This window comes from Phyllobates terribilis, unplaced genomic scaffold, assembly GCF_046119375.1.
Source record: "Phyllobates terribilis strain yellow unplaced genomic scaffold, ASM4611937v1 Scaffold_10__3_contigs__length_209671492, whole genome shotgun sequence".
Taxonomy (NCBI): domain Eukaryota; kingdom Metazoa; phylum Chordata; class Amphibia; order Anura; family Dendrobatidae; genus Phyllobates; species Phyllobates terribilis.
In genome coordinates, this window is record NW_027362770.1 from 134216120 (window position 1) to 134235209 (window position 19090).

Below are 19090 nucleotides of genomic sequence, written 5' to 3' on the forward strand. Positions count from 1 at the left end.
TGACCTCCACAGCCCCCTATGTACAGCATGATGACCTCCACAGCCTCCTATGTACAGAATGATGACCTCCACAGCCCCCTATGTACAGTATGATGACCTCCACAGCCCCCTTTGTACAATATGATGACCTCCACAGCCCCCTTTGTACAATATGATGACCTGCACAGCCCCCTATGTACAGTATGATGACCTCCTCAGCCCCTTTTGTACAGTATGATGACCCCCACAGCCCCCTTTGTACAATACGATGACCTGCACAGCCCCCTTTGTACAATATGATGACCTCCACAGCCCCCTATGTACAGTAAGATGACCTCTACAGCCCCTTTTGTACAGTATGATGACCTCCACAGCCCCCTTTGTACAATATGATGACCTTCACAGCCCCCTATGCACAGTATGATGACATCCACAGCCCCCTTTGTAAAGTATGATGACCTCCACAGCCCCCTATGTACAGTATGGTGACCTCCACAGCCCCCTTTGTACAGAATGATGACCTCCACAGCCCCCTATGTACAGTATGATGACCTCCACAGCCCCCTTTGTACAGTATGATGACCTCCACAGCCCTTTTTGTACAATATGATAACCTGCACAGCCTCCTTTGTACAATATGATGACCTCCACAGCCCCCTTTGTACAGTATGATGACCTCCACAGACCCCTTTGTACAGTATGTTGACCTCCACAGCCCCCTTTGTACAGTATGATGACCTCCACTGCCCCTTTTGTACAATATGATGACCTCCACAGCCCCCTTTGTACAATATGATGACCTCCACAGCCCCCTATGTACAGTATGATGACCTCCACAGCCCCCTTTGTAAAGTATGATGATCTCCACAGCCCCCTATGTACAGTATGATGCCCTCGACAGCCCCCTTTGTAAAGTATGATGATCTCCACAGCCCCCTATGTACAGTATGATGACCTCCACAGCCCCCTATGTACAGTATGATGACCTCCACAGCCCCCTTTGTACAGTATGATGACCTCCACAGCCCCCTTTGTAAAGTATGATGATCTCCACAGCCCCCTATGTACAGTATGATGACCTCCACAGCCCCCTTTGTACAGAATGATGACCTCCACAGCCCCCTTTGTACAGTATGATGACCTCCACAGCCCCCTTTGTACAGTATGATGACCTCCACAGCCCCTTTTGTACAATATGATGACCTCCACAGCCCCCTTTGTACAATATGATGACCTCCACAGCCCCCTTCGTACAGTATGATGACCTCCACAGCAATGCAAGTAAGGACAAGCAGGTCTGTGCAACTCCGACGGACAGGAGGGGACCTCGCAGCACCCGAATAGGATTCACAGTGAGAAGCGCAGGGCAGGAGAGAGTAAAGACCCAGTGTGAAGTCGGTCTAGGAAGGTACATATGAAAGTGGGGTTCTGCCAGGTACACCCGAGATGCCTGAGGAAGGACCGAACCCCTGCCCGGTGAACGCAGTGCGAAGCGGGAGGATTGCACCAGTACTGTGCACCTGGGGAACTTGAACAGAACTGTGAGTAAACTCGGATGACTGCACTGAACTGCCTCCGCTCCTTCATTTCGCCGGTACCTTTTCCCTCCCTGCACTACAACGCCCAGCGCACCTCCTCCATTTTCTTCTACACTGCCCTGAGGCCTGCTCCACCTGTGGGGAGCCGTTCCATCTCAAGCTGCCCTAACACCTGCCTCAGAGGACTGCTGCAGCGCTGGTGATCCTCACCAGACACCACAGGTGGCGTCACGACAAATCCCCCTATAAATAATCCCCTTTTTGCAATGACCGCTATGGGTCACAGACCGGGCCAGCCACCGTGATCTCCCCCAAAAGCAGCCATCAGGCCCGACTGCCGAGTACCCCACGGCCCTGGGGGCGAGTCAGATCTTGGCGTCATGAACAGGATGCGTGACCAGCCCATTATCAGCAGGTACTGTGCGCCTTAAAAGACTGCCGAGTACCCCACGGCCCTGGGGGCGAGTCATGTGCAGATAAAACTTCGATTGATAGTGTGTCTTTTCATGTTGGTAAATTTGTGATGTTGTCTCTGAATACCGAGGCTTTCATTTTATATTATTAATTTTTAGTTATAATTAAAATTGTTCAACCCTTTTTGCAAATTATTTTTATTAGAAAAAAAATCACTAACTTCCTGCTGTTTGCAAGAAATCAATCAAAGAAGAATTTAAATGGCTCATCTCAGCTAATATAGCAAGTGGTTTCTCCAAATTTACCACAAAATGCCCCTTTTACTTATTACAGTCTCAGCCCTTCATGACAAGCATCTTTAGTACTTAGTAGAGTCTCTTTGGCTGTTATAACCTGCTACAAATGTGATCCATATCCCAGCTTCTCGCAGCATTGCTAGAGAACTTTAGCGCATTCCTCATGGGCAATGACTTCCATTTGAAAGTTGCAGGAACACTGGCTATACTACCTGGATGTGGCAGAATGAGGAGGTTGTCTCCTACTGCCATCAGATTCCTGAGAAGGCAGGTGGTCAAAAACCCACGAATAATTGCAAAAAAAACTGCAGTAAGATTTGGTGGCAGCAGGAACTGACCAAAAAGCACAAGAATAGTCTATGGCTCGGTGATGCTCTTTGGCTGCTGTACTTCCACTCTGGAAACCTGTATGTGTGGAGACAAGATTTAGTCAAGTATCTGGAAATTCCAGGAGAAAATGCCATGTCTTCTGTGAGAAAGTTGAACCTTGGCCAAAGTTGGACCTTCTAACAGGAAAATGATTCCAAATATACCTCAAAGTTCACTAAGGCTTGACTGTCACGCAAGGTGTGTGAAAGACTTGGTGCAAGTCAAAGGGAAGGGGGATGGGAGCCCAGACTCTAGAGTAAGGGGGAAGTGGAGACCTCCTAGGCTGAACTGATATCACCCTGTCTCCCCTATTGTCCCTATATTGGTTCCTCACCAATCGCCGCACGCAAACCTAAACCCTGTATTATCCGAGCGCTTGGCCCTGTATAGGTAAGGGGGGGATGAGCACTAGTTGATCCCCACTGACGACTAAAGACAAGGGAGACAGACACGGGGGAAAGTAGCTTAGCTTTAACCGACTTCAGAGAGATAACGCCAAGTGTCCTACTAGCACCACAGAGGAAGATAGCAGTCTGAGAGCTCCAAGCATTCACAAGGAAACATGTGAGTATCACCGGCACCTTCCTGCTGCAAAGTGAAACTTTTTAAACACCCAGGCCAGGGTGTCAATTAGCAGGAAGGAGGTAGCCGCTAGGTGCTAAAGTGAAACAGCTAAGAAGGTGTCTGTAATGCCAAACGAAGAGATCTTCTGCAACCAACTGCAGGGCGACTGTCTGTCACATCTGATACACCCGTGACATTGACTTCACAAGAAGTTCTGGAAGATTCTGAAGTGGTCTTCATAATACTCTGACTTGAACCCCATAGAAAAAGTTTGCTGGGATTTGAAGAAGGTGGGCTTCAGCATGCCAACCCAAAAATTCCTCAGGAACGCTGCCAGAAGCTGGTGTCTGGCTATGTATCATGTCTGCAGCAGGTCATAACAGCCAAAGGTGCTGTACTGAAGATGCTTGTCATGTAGATGTGATTAACTCTGAAGTAATTAGTAAAAGTGGCATTTTGGGTGGAATTTAGAGAATCCACTTGTTATATTAGTTGTGTTGAGCTATTTACATTGTTTTTTGTTTCGTGGTTTGAACATTTTGCTAATTTGTTTATTTCACTCGTTTATATAGCGCCATTAATTCCACAGCGCTTTTATAGATATCAGCATCAATGTCTCCATTGGGGCTCACAATCTACATTCCCCGTCTTTGGAGTTTGGGAAGAAAATGAAGAATCCGGAGGAAAACCACACAAACAAGGGGAGAACATACAAAACCCTTGAAGATGTTGTCCTTGGTGGGATTTGAACCCAGGACCCCAGCGCAGAAAAGCAATTGTGCTAACCACTGAGCCTAATTTGCAATGGGGAGGAGTAGGGTCGTGAATATTTTGATTGCAACTGTATCCATATTATATACTGTATGCCATTATCCAGTTAGATATAAATGGGTGAACATCTGCCTCCTTCCTCCTCTTTTTCTTAATACTTTTATGTGGTTTTATAATTAAACTGATAGATTTTTGTCACTTTGTGTATGGTTGTTATTTGGGGTTAGGGTATAGTATAAGATATTGATCTTGATTTCAGAGTGGTGTGATGATCTTTTGATTGTAGGAATCAGTGATATATACATGCTAATTGTTCATTAGTAAAAAGCAGAACATCTCAGTAGTAAAACATGCTGTTTGTGATGATATGATAATTACTTGAATTTACACCAAAAACCAAAAAAGGAGGGACAATAATAATTTTGAGTCTATCCAAAAATTTCAGTACAATCAGATACAATGAGAAAAATCTACAGCAATAAATAATACAAAAATCTTTATTCAATCAGGATTATATTAATAAATTTCAATGAAAATAATTTTATGACATGACGGAGAGTGTCGGGGTGATCTATTCCCAACGGCTCCATCTACAGCTCCCCTATACACAGTATGATGGGTTCACAGATCCCTTATACACAGTATAATCTCCACACATTACCTTGATACACAGTATGATGGGCCCACAGCTCCCCAAAAACCCAGTATAATGATCCTCGCAGTAGTCCTGAAACTGTATAAAGGCCCCCACAGTAGCCTCCATATTGTATGACCATTTCGGTCCAATGGAGGACCTTTCTCAAGCAGCTTGAGAAAGGACCTCAATTGGACCGAAACATTGCCATCACTATGGGCTATTCAATTTTTCTATTTTGGGAGTGTGAAAGATAGATATACAGGGGGTACGGAAAGTACTCAGACCCTTTTAAATTTTTCACTCTTTGTTTCAAGGCAGCCATTTAGTAAATTCTAAAAAGTTATTTTTTTTTCTCATTAATGTACACTCTGCACCCCATCTTGACTGCAGAAATTTATTAAAAAAGAAAAACTGAAATATCACATGGTCATAAGTATTCAGACCCTTTGCTCAGTATTGAGTAGAAGCACCCTTTTGAGCTAGTACAGCCATGAGTCTTCTTGGGAATGATGCAACAAGTTTTTCACACCTGGATTTGGGGATCCTCTGCCATTCTTCCTTGCAGATCCTCTCCAGTTACGTCAGGTTGGATGGTGAAAGTTGGTGGACAGCCATTTTCAGGTCTCTCCAAAGATGCTCAATTGGGTTTAGGTCAGGGCTCTGGCTGGGCCAGTCAAGAATGGTCACAGAGTTGTTCTGAAGCCACTCCTTTGTTATTTTAGCTGTGTGCTTAGGGTCATTGTCTTGTTGGAAGGTGAACCTTCGGCCAAGTCTGAGGTCCAGAGCACTCTGGAAGAGGTTTTCATCCAGGATATCTCTGTACTTGGAAGCATTCATGTTTCCGTCAATTGCAACCAGTCGTCGTGTTCCAGCAGCTGAAAAACATCCCCATAGCATGATGCTGCCACCACGTTTCACTGTTGGGATTGTATTGGGCAGGTGATGAGCAGTGCCTGGTTTTCTCCACACATACCGCTTAGAATTATCACCAAAAAGTTCTATCTTCGTCTAATCAGACCAGAGAACCTTATTTCTTATAGTCTGGGAGTCCTTCATGTGTTTTTGAGCAAACTCTATGCGGGCTTTCATATGTCTTGCACTGAGGAGAGGCTTCCGTCGGGTCACTCTGCCATAAAGGCCCGACTGGTGGAGGGCTGCAGTGACAGTTGACTTTGTGGAACTTTCTCCCATCTCCCTACTGCATCTCTGGAGCTCAGCCACAGTGATCTTGGGGTTCTTCTTTACCTCTCTCACCAAGGCTCTTCTCCCACGATTGCTCAGTTTGGCTGGACGGCCAGGTCTAGGAAGACTTCTGGTGGTCCAAACTTCTTCCATTTAAGGATTATGGAGGCCACTGTGCTCTTAGGAACCTTGAGTACTGCAGAAATTCTTTTGTAACCTTGGCCAGATCTGTGCCTTGCCACAATTCTGTCTCTGAGCTCCTTGGGCAGTTCCTTTGAGCTCATGATTCTCATTTGGTCTGACATGCACTGTGAGCTGTGAGGTCTTATATAGACAGGTGTGTGCCTTTCCAAATCAAGTCCTATCAGTTTAATTAAACACAGCTGAACTCCAATGAAGGAGTAGAACCATCTCAAGGAGGATCACAAGGAAATGGACAGCATGTGACTTAAAAATGAGTGTCTGAGCAAAAGGTCTGAATACTTATGACCATGTGATATTTCAGTTTTTCTTTTTTAATTAATTTGCAAAAAAATCTACATTTCTGTTTTTTGCAGTCAAGATGGGGTGCAGAGTGTACTTTAATGAGAAAAAAATGAACTTTTTAGAATTTACCAAATGGCTGCAATGAAACAAAGAGTGAAAAATTTAAAGGGGTCTGAATACTTTCCATACCCACTGTATATGAGGATAAATAGATAGATGATGGATAGATCGCCCCCCTGCACAGATAGAAGTCGCCCCCTACCACCTGCTGAAGCCTAGTTAGGAGCAGGAGCAGGACATGAAGCAGCTGAACTGCTGTCTCTCCGCGGCGCCCCCTGTCATATCTGACTGCTGGTGCCCTGTGTAGCCATGCGATGTACACTCGTGGTCAAAATTGTTGGTACCCTTCGTTTAATGAAAGAAAAACCCACAATGGTCACAGAAATAACTTGAATCTGTCAAAAGTAATAATAAATTAAAAATCTATGAAAATGAACAAATGAAAGTCAGACATTGCTTTTCTGCTTCCACAGAATAAAAAAAATAATAAACTCATGAAATAGGCCTGGACAGAAATGATGGTACCCCTGAAAATAATGTGACAAAAGGGACATGTTTAATCAAGTTGTGTCCACTAATTAGCATCACAGGTGTCTACAATCTTGTAATCAGTCAGTGGGCCTGTATATAGGGCTACAGATACTCACTGTGCTGTTTGGTGACATGGTGTGTACCACACTCAACATGGACCAGAGGAAGCAAAGGAAAGAGTTGTCTCAGGAGATTAGAAAGAAAATGATAGACAAGCATGTTAAAGGTAAAGGTTATAAGACCATCTCCAAGCAGCTTGATGTTCCAGTGACTACAGTTACACATATTATTCAGAAATTTATGATCCGTGGGACTGTAGCCAACCTCCCTGGACGTGGCCGCAGGAGGACAAATCAAAGAGACGGATAACACGAATGGTAACAAAAGAGCTCAGGATAACTTCTAAAGAGATTAAAGGTGAACTTCAAGCTCAAGGAACATCAGTGTCAGATCACACCATCCGTCATTGTTTGATTCAAAGTGGACTTTATGGGAGACGACCAAGGAGAACACCATTGTTGAAAAAAAAATCATGAAAAAGCCCGACTGGAATTTACCAAACTACATGTTGACAAGCCACAAAGCTTCTGGGAAAATGTCCTATGGACAGATGAGACAAAAATGGAAGTTTTTGCCAAGGCACATCAGCTCTATGTTCACAGATGGAAAAATTAAGCATATCAAGAAAAGAACACTGTCCCTACAGTGAAACATGGAGGAGGCTCTGTTTTGTTCTGGGGCTGCTTTGCTGCATCTGGCACAGGGTGTCTTGAATCTGTGCAGGGTACAATGAAATCTCAAGACTATCAAGGGATTCTAGAGAGAAATGTGCTGCCCAGTGTCAGAAAGCTTGGTCTCAGTCGCAGGTCATGGGTCTTGCAACAGGATAATGACCCAAAACACACAGCTACAAACACCCAAGAATGGCTAAGAGGAAAACATTGGACTATTCTGAAGTGGCCTTCTATGAGCCCTGACCTAAATCCTATGGAGCATCTTTGGAAAGAGCTGAAACATGCCGCCTGGAAAAGGCAACCTTCACACACGAGACAACTGGAGCAGTTTGCTCATGAGGAGTGGGCCAAAATACCTGCCGAGAGGTGCAGAAGTCGCATTGACAGTTACAGGAATCGTTTGATTGCAGTGATTGCCTCAAAAGGTTGTTCAACAAAATATTAAGTTAAGAAGAGAATCATCATTTCTGTCCAGGCCTGTTTCATGAGTTTATATTTTTTTTAAATTCTGTGGAAGCAGAAAAGCAATGTCTGACTTTCATTTGTTCATTTTCATAGATTTTTAATTTATTATTACTTTTGTCAGATTCAAGTTATTTCTGTGACCATTGTGGGTTTTTCTGTCATTAAATGAGGGGTAACAACAATTTTGACCACGTGTATACATTGGTGAACATTCCCTCCCTCTTTCAATTGCTTTTATATGGTAGTGTCTTACATGTACTCATTCATAAATACAAATGTTTTTGGTAATTTCTGTATGGTTGATTTTTGTGGGGGTATAATGTAGAGTATTGATTTTGAAGTGATATTCTCAGTGTGAGGCATGTAATGACTGACAGTCTGCTCTCCTGATCTACATGTCTCACACTGGTAATGTCTCCTTTCATTTACAATAAGCTCTGGAGGCGGACTCTCGGGGAGATCTATGTCTGGCCCATAGATCTTAACAGCTCATTTACATATTAAGTAAAACATGGATCTCTCTGGAATAAGACATTGAATCGCAGATATAAAAGTATCAATTTATTAACCTTTCTATGACCTACATGACCATATAGTAAATTGAATATTCATTGAGGCAAAGTTCTTTCCCATTATGATGTCATGAAGCCGACTTGAATTTCCACTAGAGAGCGGCAGATAGAACTATCCATGAAGTGCGAGTCATGCCCACTGTGTGGTCATAATGCTTACTTCAGGTTCCATCAATCAGAAAGCAGCCCGAGGAGAACCCTTTAGAACCCCCCATGAGGTATGACTCATGGCCATTGTGAGGTTATAATGCTAATTTGAGGTTACATTAATCAGAATGCAGCCCCGCTCAGATTTTCACCCATTCAGAAAGCAGCCCCGCCCTAGAGAACCCAGTAGAAACTTATGAGTCATGTCGACTGTGAGATCATAATACTGATGATGTTCCACCAATCACAGTGCAGCCACACCCAGATTTTCCACTAATCAGAACGCAGCCCAGCCCGGATTTTCCACCAATCAGAAAGCAGCTCTGCCCTGGAGAACCCAGTAGAACCATATGAGTCATGGCCACTGTGAGATGACAATGCTGGCTTCAGGTTCCACCCATCACAATACAGCCCTGCCATATTTTCCACCAATCAGAAAGCAGCTCTCTCCCTTGGAGAACCCAGTAGAACCATATGAGTCATGGCCATTGTGAGATGACAATGCTGGCTTCAGGTTCTACCCATCACAATGCAGCCCCACCCGGATTTTCCACCAATCAGAGAGCAGCACTGGGCATAAATAGCTGCCGTCGCCTGCTCTGCTTACCATTGGTTATTGTTTTATGCAGTAGCTGTTTGCTCGTTGTGAAGATGTCTGATAGAGAAAATCGCAGAGAGATGAGGAGAAGAAGAAGCCGGTCAGCCAGAGCTAGCGTGTGGTTTCCAGTTGGTCGCATACACCATTTCCTGACAAGAAGGAATAATCGCCGACACGTCCATGCTAATGCTGCCGTGTACCTGGCTGCTGCACTGGAGGATGTACCTTTCCAGATCCTGGGCTTTGCTGCGTTAAGAGTGCAGCGTGGAGGCCGCATTACACCCCGTCATATACTGCTGGCCATACGTTGGACATAACAAGTTGGACCACTGGCTAAGGAATATCATTGCAGAGGGGGGCCCCATCTTCTCGCCCACTATCGAAGTGATGCCTCAACCAGATCCATGACGAGGAGACAACATAGGAGCGCTCGGTGAGGAGCACGTTCCATCCTGGTTTCTTACCTAGACTGCTGCTCCACTCCTTCAAGACAACAGAACGAAGAAATCAGATCCAATACTGATGTTATATTGTCTTAATAAATGGTTATTATTTTATACCTCTGTTTCATGAGCGATTGTTTAACCCCTTCCCATCCTGTTCCATATACATCAATATCAGGTTATTGGGGTTCCCACACTCAGCACCCCTACTAATTAGGGATTTTCGGTTGTGGCATAGGTGTGATGTAAATAGTTTGTGGGAGCCGGACACCACCTCTCTTTCACACTATGTAGTTTCTGTAGCCAGGTAATGCATATCAGCCCCTATTACATGAATATTAGCTTGGCTCCAGTACCTGGCAGCAGCTACTACACATTGTGACAGAACGGTGATGTGCTCTCTCACAATACCTAGTGTATGCTGCCGGGTACTGCAGAGCAGCTCCTATTACATGATTAGCTGATCTCCAGTACCTGGCAGCAGCTACTACACATTGTGAGGGAACGGTGATGTGCTCTACAAAACTATGTAATGTCTGCAGCCGGGTACTGCAGATAAGCTCCTATTACATGAATATTACCTAATCTCCAGTACATGGCAGCAGCTCCTACAATTGTGAGGGAACGGTGATCTGCTCTGCAACATTATGTAATGTCTGCAGCTGGGTACTGTACAGTCATGGCCAAAAGTTTTGAGAATGACACCAAAATTATATTTTCACATGATCTGCTGGCCTCTGGTTTTTATTAGTGTTTGTCTGATGTTTATATCACATACAGAAATATAATTGCAATCATATTATGAGTACCAATAGGTTATATTGACAGTTAGAATGAGTTAATGCAGCAAGTCAATATTTGCAGTGTTGCCCCTTCTTCTTCAAGACCTCTGTAATTCTCCCTGGCATGCTCTCAATCAACTTTTGGACCAAATCCTGACTGATAGCAGTCCATTCTTGCATAATCAATGCTTGCATTTTGCCAGAATTTGTTGGTTTTTGTTTGTCCAACCGTCTCTTGATGATTGACCACAAGTTCTCAATGGGATTAAGATCTGGGGAGTTTCCAGGCCATGGACCCAAAATCTCTATGTTTTGTTCCATGAGCCATTTAGTTATCACCTTTGCTTTATGGCAAGGTGCTCCATCATGCTGGAAAAGGCATTGATGGGCGCCAAACTGCTCTTGGACGGTTGGGAGAAGTTGCTCTTGGAGGACATTCTGGTACCATTCTTTATTCATGGCTGTGTTTTTAGGCAAGACTGTGAGTGAGCCGATTCCCTTGGCTGAGAAGCAACCCCACACATGAATGGTTTCAGGATGCTTTACAGTTGGCATGAGACAAGACTGGTGGTAGCGCTCACCTCTTCTTCTCCGAATAAGCTGTTTTCCAGATGTCCCAAACAATCGAAAAGGGGATTCATCAGAGAAAATGACTTTGCCCCAGTCCTCAGCAGTCCACTCCCTGTACCTTTTGCAGAATATCAGTCGGTCCCTGATGTTTTTTCTGGAGAGAAGTGGCTTCTTTGCTGCCCTCCTTGAAACCAGCCCTTGCTCAAAGAGTCTCCGCCTCACAGTGCGTGCAGAAGCACTCACACCAGCCTGCTGCCAGTCCTGAGCAAGCACGGCACTGCTGGTAGTCCGATCCCGCAGCTGAAACAGTTTTAAGATACGGTCCTGGCGCTTGCTGGTCTTTCTTGGGCGCCCTGGAGCCTTTTTGACAACAATGGAAGCTCTCTCCTTGAAGTTCTTGATGATGCGATAGATTGTTGACTGAGGTGCAATCTTTGTAGCTGCGATACTCTTCCCTGTTAGGCCATTTTTGTGCAGTGCAATGATGGCTGCACGTGTTTCTTTAGAGAGAACCATGGTTAACTGAAGAGAAACAATGATACCAAGAACCAGCCTCCTTTTAAAGTGTCCAGTGATGTCATTCTTACTTAATCATGACTGATTGATCGCCAGCCCTGTCCTCATCAACACCCACACCTGTGTTAATGGATCAATCACTAAAACGATGTTAGCTGCTCCTTTTAAGGCAGGACTGCAATGATGTTGAAATGTGTTTTGGGGGTTAAAGTTCATTTTCTGGGCAAATATTGACTTTGCAAGTACAGTAATTGCTGTTAAGCTGATCACTCTTTGACATTCAGGAGTATATGCAAATTGCCATTACAAAAAATGAAGCAGTAAACTTTGGAAAAATTACTATTTGTCTCATTCTCAATACTTTTGGCCATGACTGTAGATCAGCTCATATTACATGAATATTAGCTGATCTCCAGTACCTGGCAGCAGCTACTACACATTGTGAGGGAATGCACTCTGTCACTCTGTTTACATCTGACGCTGCAAATCGGTGGTGGTGCAGAGTGTTCAACCACAACCATAGCCCCATAAATGCTCCTGCAACCTGATTTATGGGGTGCTGATGGTATTTTTTTTTTTTTTAGCAAAAAAAAGGACTAAAAGTTTCCTGGCATTGCCATCTTATCTCTTTCATTAAGCCTTGCCATGCCAGGGCCAGTACATAAGAGACCACTCTGGTGGTCTTGATTTTGAGTTACCAGTAGACATGATAATCAATTCCCATGACCTCAGTCCGGCAGTCAGGTCAGTATTCTGTGGCCGCTGGCTGGCAGCCCTGTGAATGGCCTCTTAACTGATGGAAAGTTTCTGGAGTGAATGGTCTTTAATAGTGTGCTTATACTTATACTGTGCCTTGTAAAAGTATTCATACCCTAGAAACTTTAATGTATTTTATTGGGATTTTATGTGATATCATCAACTCAATGTAACAGGTATTTGTGAAGTATAAAGGAAATGATGCATGTTTTTTTAATTATTTTAAAAACATAAATCTAAAAATTGGGGGGGAAAAAAAAATGTGGAAAAGTTCACAGGGTATAAATATTTTTTCAACACACTGTACCAAATTTTTGCACTGCTCAAAAAAAAAAAGGTACAAAAAGGTCTACCGGTTCCCTGGGTTAGTTCCACCCCATGAAGCTGGATACTTATCGTATGTGTGCACTGCATGTATGGAGGGAGCTCCCTACGACACGGGTGCCGGCTGTGCTATACAGCTGCCAAACAAGTCTATTTGCTGTAATCAGAGCTAGCTCTGATCGCAGCAGTTTAACCTCCTAACCCCCTTAATGACCGTGTCTTTCCAGAGCCAGAACTTTTTTATTTTTGTTCAATATGGCCATGTGAGGGCTTATTTTTTGCAGGACAAGTTGTACTTTTAAACACCATCACTGGTTTTACCATATCGTGTACTGGAAAACGGGAAAAAAATTCAAGTGCGGTGAAATTGCAAAAAAAAAAAAAAATGCAATTCCTCAGTGTTTTTTTTACCACGTTCACTAAATGCTAAAACTGACCTGCCATTATTATTCTCCAGGTCATTTCGAGTTCGTAGACACCAAACATGTATAGGTTCTTTTTTATTTAAGTGGTAAAAAAAAAATTCCAAAGTTTGCTTAAAAAAAAAACAGGCGCCATTTTCCGAGACCCGTAGCGTCTCCATTTTTCGGGATCTGAATGAGGTGAGGGCTTATTTTTTTGCGTGCCGGGCTGACGTTTTTATTGATAACATTTGGGGTAGATCCGATGTTTTGATCGCCCATTATCACATTTTATTGCAATGTTGCGGCGACCAGGAAAACGTAATTCTGGCGTTTAGAATTTTTTTCTCGTTACACCGTTTACCGATCGGATTCTTTTTTTATATTGATAGATCGGGCGATTCTGAACGCGGCGATGCAAAATATATGTATGTGGGGTTTATTTTTTATTATTTTATTTTGAAAGGGGCAAAAAAAATTTAACATTTTTATAAACATTTTTTTTTTTACACTTTCTGCAGGCTTCAATAGTCTCCATAGGAGGCTAGACGCAGCAGCTGTCCGATCGCCTCTGCTACAAAGAGGCGATGAGCAGATCGCCTCTATGCAGTAGAAATGCTCACTTGCTCTGAGCGCCGACCACTGGGTGGCGCTCATAGCAAGCAAGACATGACACGTCGGAAAGGGGTTAAATACCACTGTCAATCGTGACACCAGCATTTATTAGACTAGAAATTGGTGAAGGTGTTGCTTCCGGCTTCTAGCAGCTCCCCCAAAACATGATCGCCTGATATTTATTTATAATGCTGTCATTGCAGCCAGCGAACTTACTGAAGACACCCTTGAGCCTTGGCTTTATGGGAGATCAGTAATTTTATAATACAGTATTACAGTGCATTGTACAAGTGATCTTAGGAGGGACCTATGAAAAATGTAAAAAAATATATGAAATAAATAGATAAAAGAATATAAAAAGTTCATATCAATCCATTTTCTTGAAACAAAAAGTCTAAAAAAAAAAAAAGAAAGTGTAAAAAAAATTAACATACGTGGTATCACCGCGTAACTGTCCGAACTATTAACATAATATTGATCTCGTAGGGTAAATGCCAAAATAGAAAGAAACTAAATCACAGGATCTCTTTTTTTAAACACTTTGCCTCCCAAAAAAAAGGAATAAAAATAGATCATAAAGTCTTATGGACTCCAAAATGGTGTGGAGACACTGGAGTCAGTAGGTGCTTAATTATGCCAGACGTATATTTTCAGTAGGTCAAGAAACATAGACTATTGTCTGAACGTTGACTCTTGAATTGGTGTTTGTGAATTGTTGAATGGCTGCTGTTTACATATTAGATCAGCTCCTAAAGGTGATTGTGTTTCATAAGCAAAGATAGCAACACAATCACCTGTAGGAGTTAATAGGTAAACAGCAGCCATTCAACAATTTACAAACATCAATTCAAGAGTCAACGTTCAGACAATAGTCTATGTTTCTTGACCTACTGAAAGTACACGTCTGGCATAATTAAGGTTAAATGTGGTGTCGTCACAAATGGAAATAAAAATTATAGCACGTACTGCAAAAAATAAGCACTGAAGAAACACTAAATTGACGAGTTTAATGACACTTGTGTTCTTCAGTTACGGATTAGTGACTGTGTAATAAGATGGATGATAGGAGTAGTAGTTGGGGTGATGCACTAGTTCAGTCACGGACTCCAGTGACAATAACTGGATTTATTGATTTTATAATTAAAAGTAATAAATAAAATGTCGCATCTGATCCTGTCCGGGACCGATGACGCTCGGATCAAAAAGTTCAGTCGGTATAAAATAATGCTTGAACAATTAGTCCATTGTTTCCACTGCTCTTTGGTCTAAGTCACCAAAACGGCCACGTCTTGTGAGGATAAAGACAAGGAAAACGGCCGGGATCCATCTCCGCTGACTGCCCGGTACACGTGCTGCTCTTTATCATGCTGAAGTTGCTCCCGGAGCTGTACTTCCTTCTCTAGGGCAGCTTTGGTGCTCAATAGCTCTTCTGTCATACACCTGCAAAACAATGGAGATGGCGGGGTTAATTCACGTTCATTATATCAGAAAGTCTGAGAATCCTGCACAGAATTCAATAGAAAGTGGAATTTTATGAGGTCAGAAGCAGAAGACTGAGCGGAGAGAAAGCGGAAGATCATGGAGGCAAACCATACCACTGCTATGTGGCCGATGGTGAGAGCTGGACCAGCCGCAGCGTTACTTCCCCTGCTTTTCCTGTAACTGCCACTAGGGGGAGCACACTACTTACAGATGTCAAAGCACGCTTCATACGCCTTCATAAGCGCGCTGGGTGCCAGCAGTGAAGCCCTGTAACATGCATGGTCTAAAAGGAGATTGCTTCTGGGACAATAGTAAATTGTACTAGCGATCAAGTGATAGCAGGAGACTAAAAAATGGAAAATTGTTTATAAAAAATGTTAATATATCCTTAAAATAAGCTAAAAAAAATTACTTCATTCTTCCATTTCAATTGGTATTAAAAAAAAAATAAAAAAAATGCTATTCTTGCGTCCATAAAAGTCACATATGCAGATGAACGCCATAAACAATAAAGTCTTTCAGCCTTTGCTTCCCAAAAAAGTGGAATCAAAAAGCTCTACGGATATCAAAATAGTACCAATAAAAAAAGTACAGCACGCCCGAAAAAAAAACCCACAGCTATACTAAAAAAAAAAAAAAAAGTTATGGATCCCAAATTTTGTTGGTACAAACAAAAAAAAATATATAACTTCAGTATTGGTTTAATCACAGAAGTGTGAAATAAAAGTTAAAGAGCAATCCGCTTCTTTCTTTTCCTGGACTGATCATTCATTCTCAAAATTCTCAATTCACAAGTAAAATCTGTCCTCTGTGAATACAGATCTTTCCATTACTGAGATAGGAGATGGCAGTTGGTGCTCATAAAGTTCTATGGAACTAGCAGTAGAATGTCTGTGTTTGCCTCTTGCTCCTCCCCTCTCCATAGACTCTTATATGCACCAACTGTCATCTCCTATCTCAGTAATGGGAAAATCTGTCTTCACTCTTCCAGATTTTACACCTGAACTGAATGATCAGTCGAGGAGGTGAAACAGATTTTTCTGATAAGACATATTACAACGTTTCTTATTTTCATGTGTACTATTGATTTATGAAATAAAAATTAGTTACATTTTAATGTGTCATTTCTACCACCAAAAGAAATCCAAAATTCCATTCCATTTTTTTTCCTGTAATCCCATATAGCTATATAGCTGCTGTAAGAAGAGGATGAAAAAGCTAATAAAAGGAGGCTTCGGCAGGTCAGGGTACACACTACACAACTATTTTTTTTTAGGGTGTTAAAATATTTCAAATAAAAGGGACTTTGCAACAGGGTCAGATTAAAAATTTCCTATAATTTTTTATGCAGCTCCTATGAAAACCTATGGATCTCTATGGGAAAAAGACATCAAACATTCCTGGTGTAGCCTGATCCTGCAGTTTTTTGCAGCAGTCCCCTACGCAGTAACTGCCATGTTACCATTTAGCATACAAGAAAGTATGACTTGTCAGCTACCATGGAAATGCATAGGTCTGCACAGAGCTGTGGATGCAAAACTATAGGATTATTTTTTAAAGATTAAAGGGAACGTATCACGTTAAAAAAAACATAAAAAAAACACTATTAACCTGCAGAGGTGAGGTTAATTTGCAGGTTAATCGTGTTCTAAAGCTGCCGGGCTCACTGTGCACGGCGCCGCAGCCGGGCTCACTGTGCACGGCGCCGCAGCCGGGCTCACTGTGCACGGCGCCGCAGCCGGGCTCACTGTGCACGGCGCCGCAGCCGGGCTCACTGTGCACGGCGCCGCAGCCGGGCTCACTGTGCACGGCGCCGCAGCGGGGCTCACTGTGCACGGCGCCGCAGCGGGGCTCACTGTGCACGGCGCCGCAGTGCGGCTCACTGTGCACGGCGCCGCAGTGCAAGTGCCGGGTAGTTTAAGAACGCTATTAACCTGCATATTAACCCCATATCTGCAGGTTAATCGTGTTTCCGTTTAATAATAAGTGGGAAAATTAAAAAAAAAATAAAAAATAATAATAATTATTAAAAACAAAAATAAAAGTTTGACAATATTCCACATGATAGTTCAGTTACTACTACATTGTGGGTGCACTGGAGCAGGACAGGAAAATCTCATATTTATCATGTACTGACATAAATGGAAGAAGTTTGTTTTTTGTCGCTTTGAATATGCAAAATTCCTGGATAATAATCTAACAATGCTGAGCTCACACTGCGATGGTGGAGTGCTTCTGTGTCCGTTCTTGCAGAGCTTCATTCTCCTGCTGGAGCATCTTCATCTTCTCCTCCAGTGCGAGGATCCTCTCCATCTGCCGACAACACAGAGAATTGGTGACATTGCCGCTGTCCACAAGTCATTGTCTCCAAAGTCCAATTTACGTAGAATTGTCTTTTCCTGGACCTTTGGGTCCCATTATTGGGTTAGGTCCTTTTGTAACCACGGGATCCTCTGGTACACTTGTGGGCCAGTGTGACCTTGTACACAACATAAGGCCTAATTCAGTGACAATCATGACCCCACTACAGGACTACGTGGTCAAGATCAGCTTTTCTGATTTCTGAGGGTCTGAGTTTTGCAACCATAATATGAAAGTTACATTAGGATCACCTAAATGAGACCTGAAAAAGTTACCAAAACTTAATAAACTGTGTAGAATTTCATGGTAAGTACACCAGTCTCATAAGAGATCTGTTTAATAATGTATGCATGTATAATTTGTATTGTGAAATCTGGTAATATTTGATTTAAAGGGGCATGCAGTCAGAAGCATTTAGGCAAGATCATCAGGGGGTCAGACTGATAGGATCCCCCATTAATAGCCAGAAAGGAGTGCTTTATAGTATTGACGGAAGCAGCCAAGCACTGTACTAGTCTATTTGCAGTGTGCATGCTTAACCACTACTCCAGCCGCGATCATGTGGAGCTGGTGTGTGCTGACAGCTGCTGAGGGGTACTGGTGGGCAAACCCAAATCCATCTATCATTTATAACCATAATTGCTACTATCCCTTTAAATCGGATGTCACCAGATTTAACAACATAAACTGTATACATTATTAAACTAATCTCTTAGTCGTTGTGTACTTACTATGAAAAATAGGCTGGTGTACTTACTATGAAAATGTATGTCAGTATATTTGTATAATCCTTTGTGAAAGTTTAAAGAGAATGTGACAGTTAATCCACGGGCAGCATGTATCAGACAATGGTTGTATCTCAGCCATGTATGTTTGACTCTGTAGCGCTGCAGCGTTTCAGAGAATAAGGTACTTTAAAAGCAAGCTGCTGAGGACCCGCCTGTCTGACTAGCCTCCCGTGCGGCTGGGTCCCTGGCGGAGTCATGCTGACCCATGGATCAGGTAGCATGGGCTCATGTTTTTACCAAGATTATACAACCATTTAAAAGATGGATTTTCATAGTAAGTACACCAGTCTCATCAGGTCTAAAGAAATCTATTTACTAATGCATGCAGTTTATATATTGTGAAGTGTAGTGACTGACCTCTATAAGAGAAATACAGGAACAATAGGATCTAACTCACCAAGCCCTGCTGGTTCAGAAGCTTCTTGTCTTTCTCCTTGATCAGGTTATTCTTCATCTCGATAACAAAGTATAAGCTGTGCAGCTCCTGTTCCCAGAACTCTCCGGGGCTCCCATAATCCTTAGTAAATACCATAAAGGTGATATCATGAGAAAACAAAGGAGCAGAATTGGCCTCAATGACTGGAGTACGTGTATGAGGATCATAAGCAGCGCCGTGTTCTGGAATCCTCTTGTATAACTGCTGCAGACATGGACTTGGCTGCTACAATACAACATAATGGCCCTTCTTATGGGGGCACATCCTAATTCC

General features: G+C 42.8%; 1 protein-coding gene across 1 annotated transcript in view; it reads right to left on the reverse strand.

Annotated features, from left to right (window-relative positions):
- Nucleotides 1-14737: 14737 nt before the first annotated feature.
- The window catches only part of CCDC69 (coiled-coil domain containing 69), a 36164-nt gene continuing 31811 nt past the window's right edge, over nucleotides 14738-19090 (reverse strand). Inside the window, exons 7-9 of the mRNA XM_073649822.1 lie at nucleotides 18779-18898; nucleotides 17448-17545; nucleotides 14738-15190 (exon numbers count right to left, since the gene is read on the reverse strand). Coding sequence (XP_073505923.1) covers nucleotides 15016-15190; nucleotides 17448-17545; nucleotides 18779-18898 — 393 coding nt within the window. The 3' untranslated portion in view covers nucleotides 14738-15015. The remainder of the gene's footprint in view (nucleotides 15191-17447; nucleotides 17546-18778; nucleotides 18899-19090) is intronic.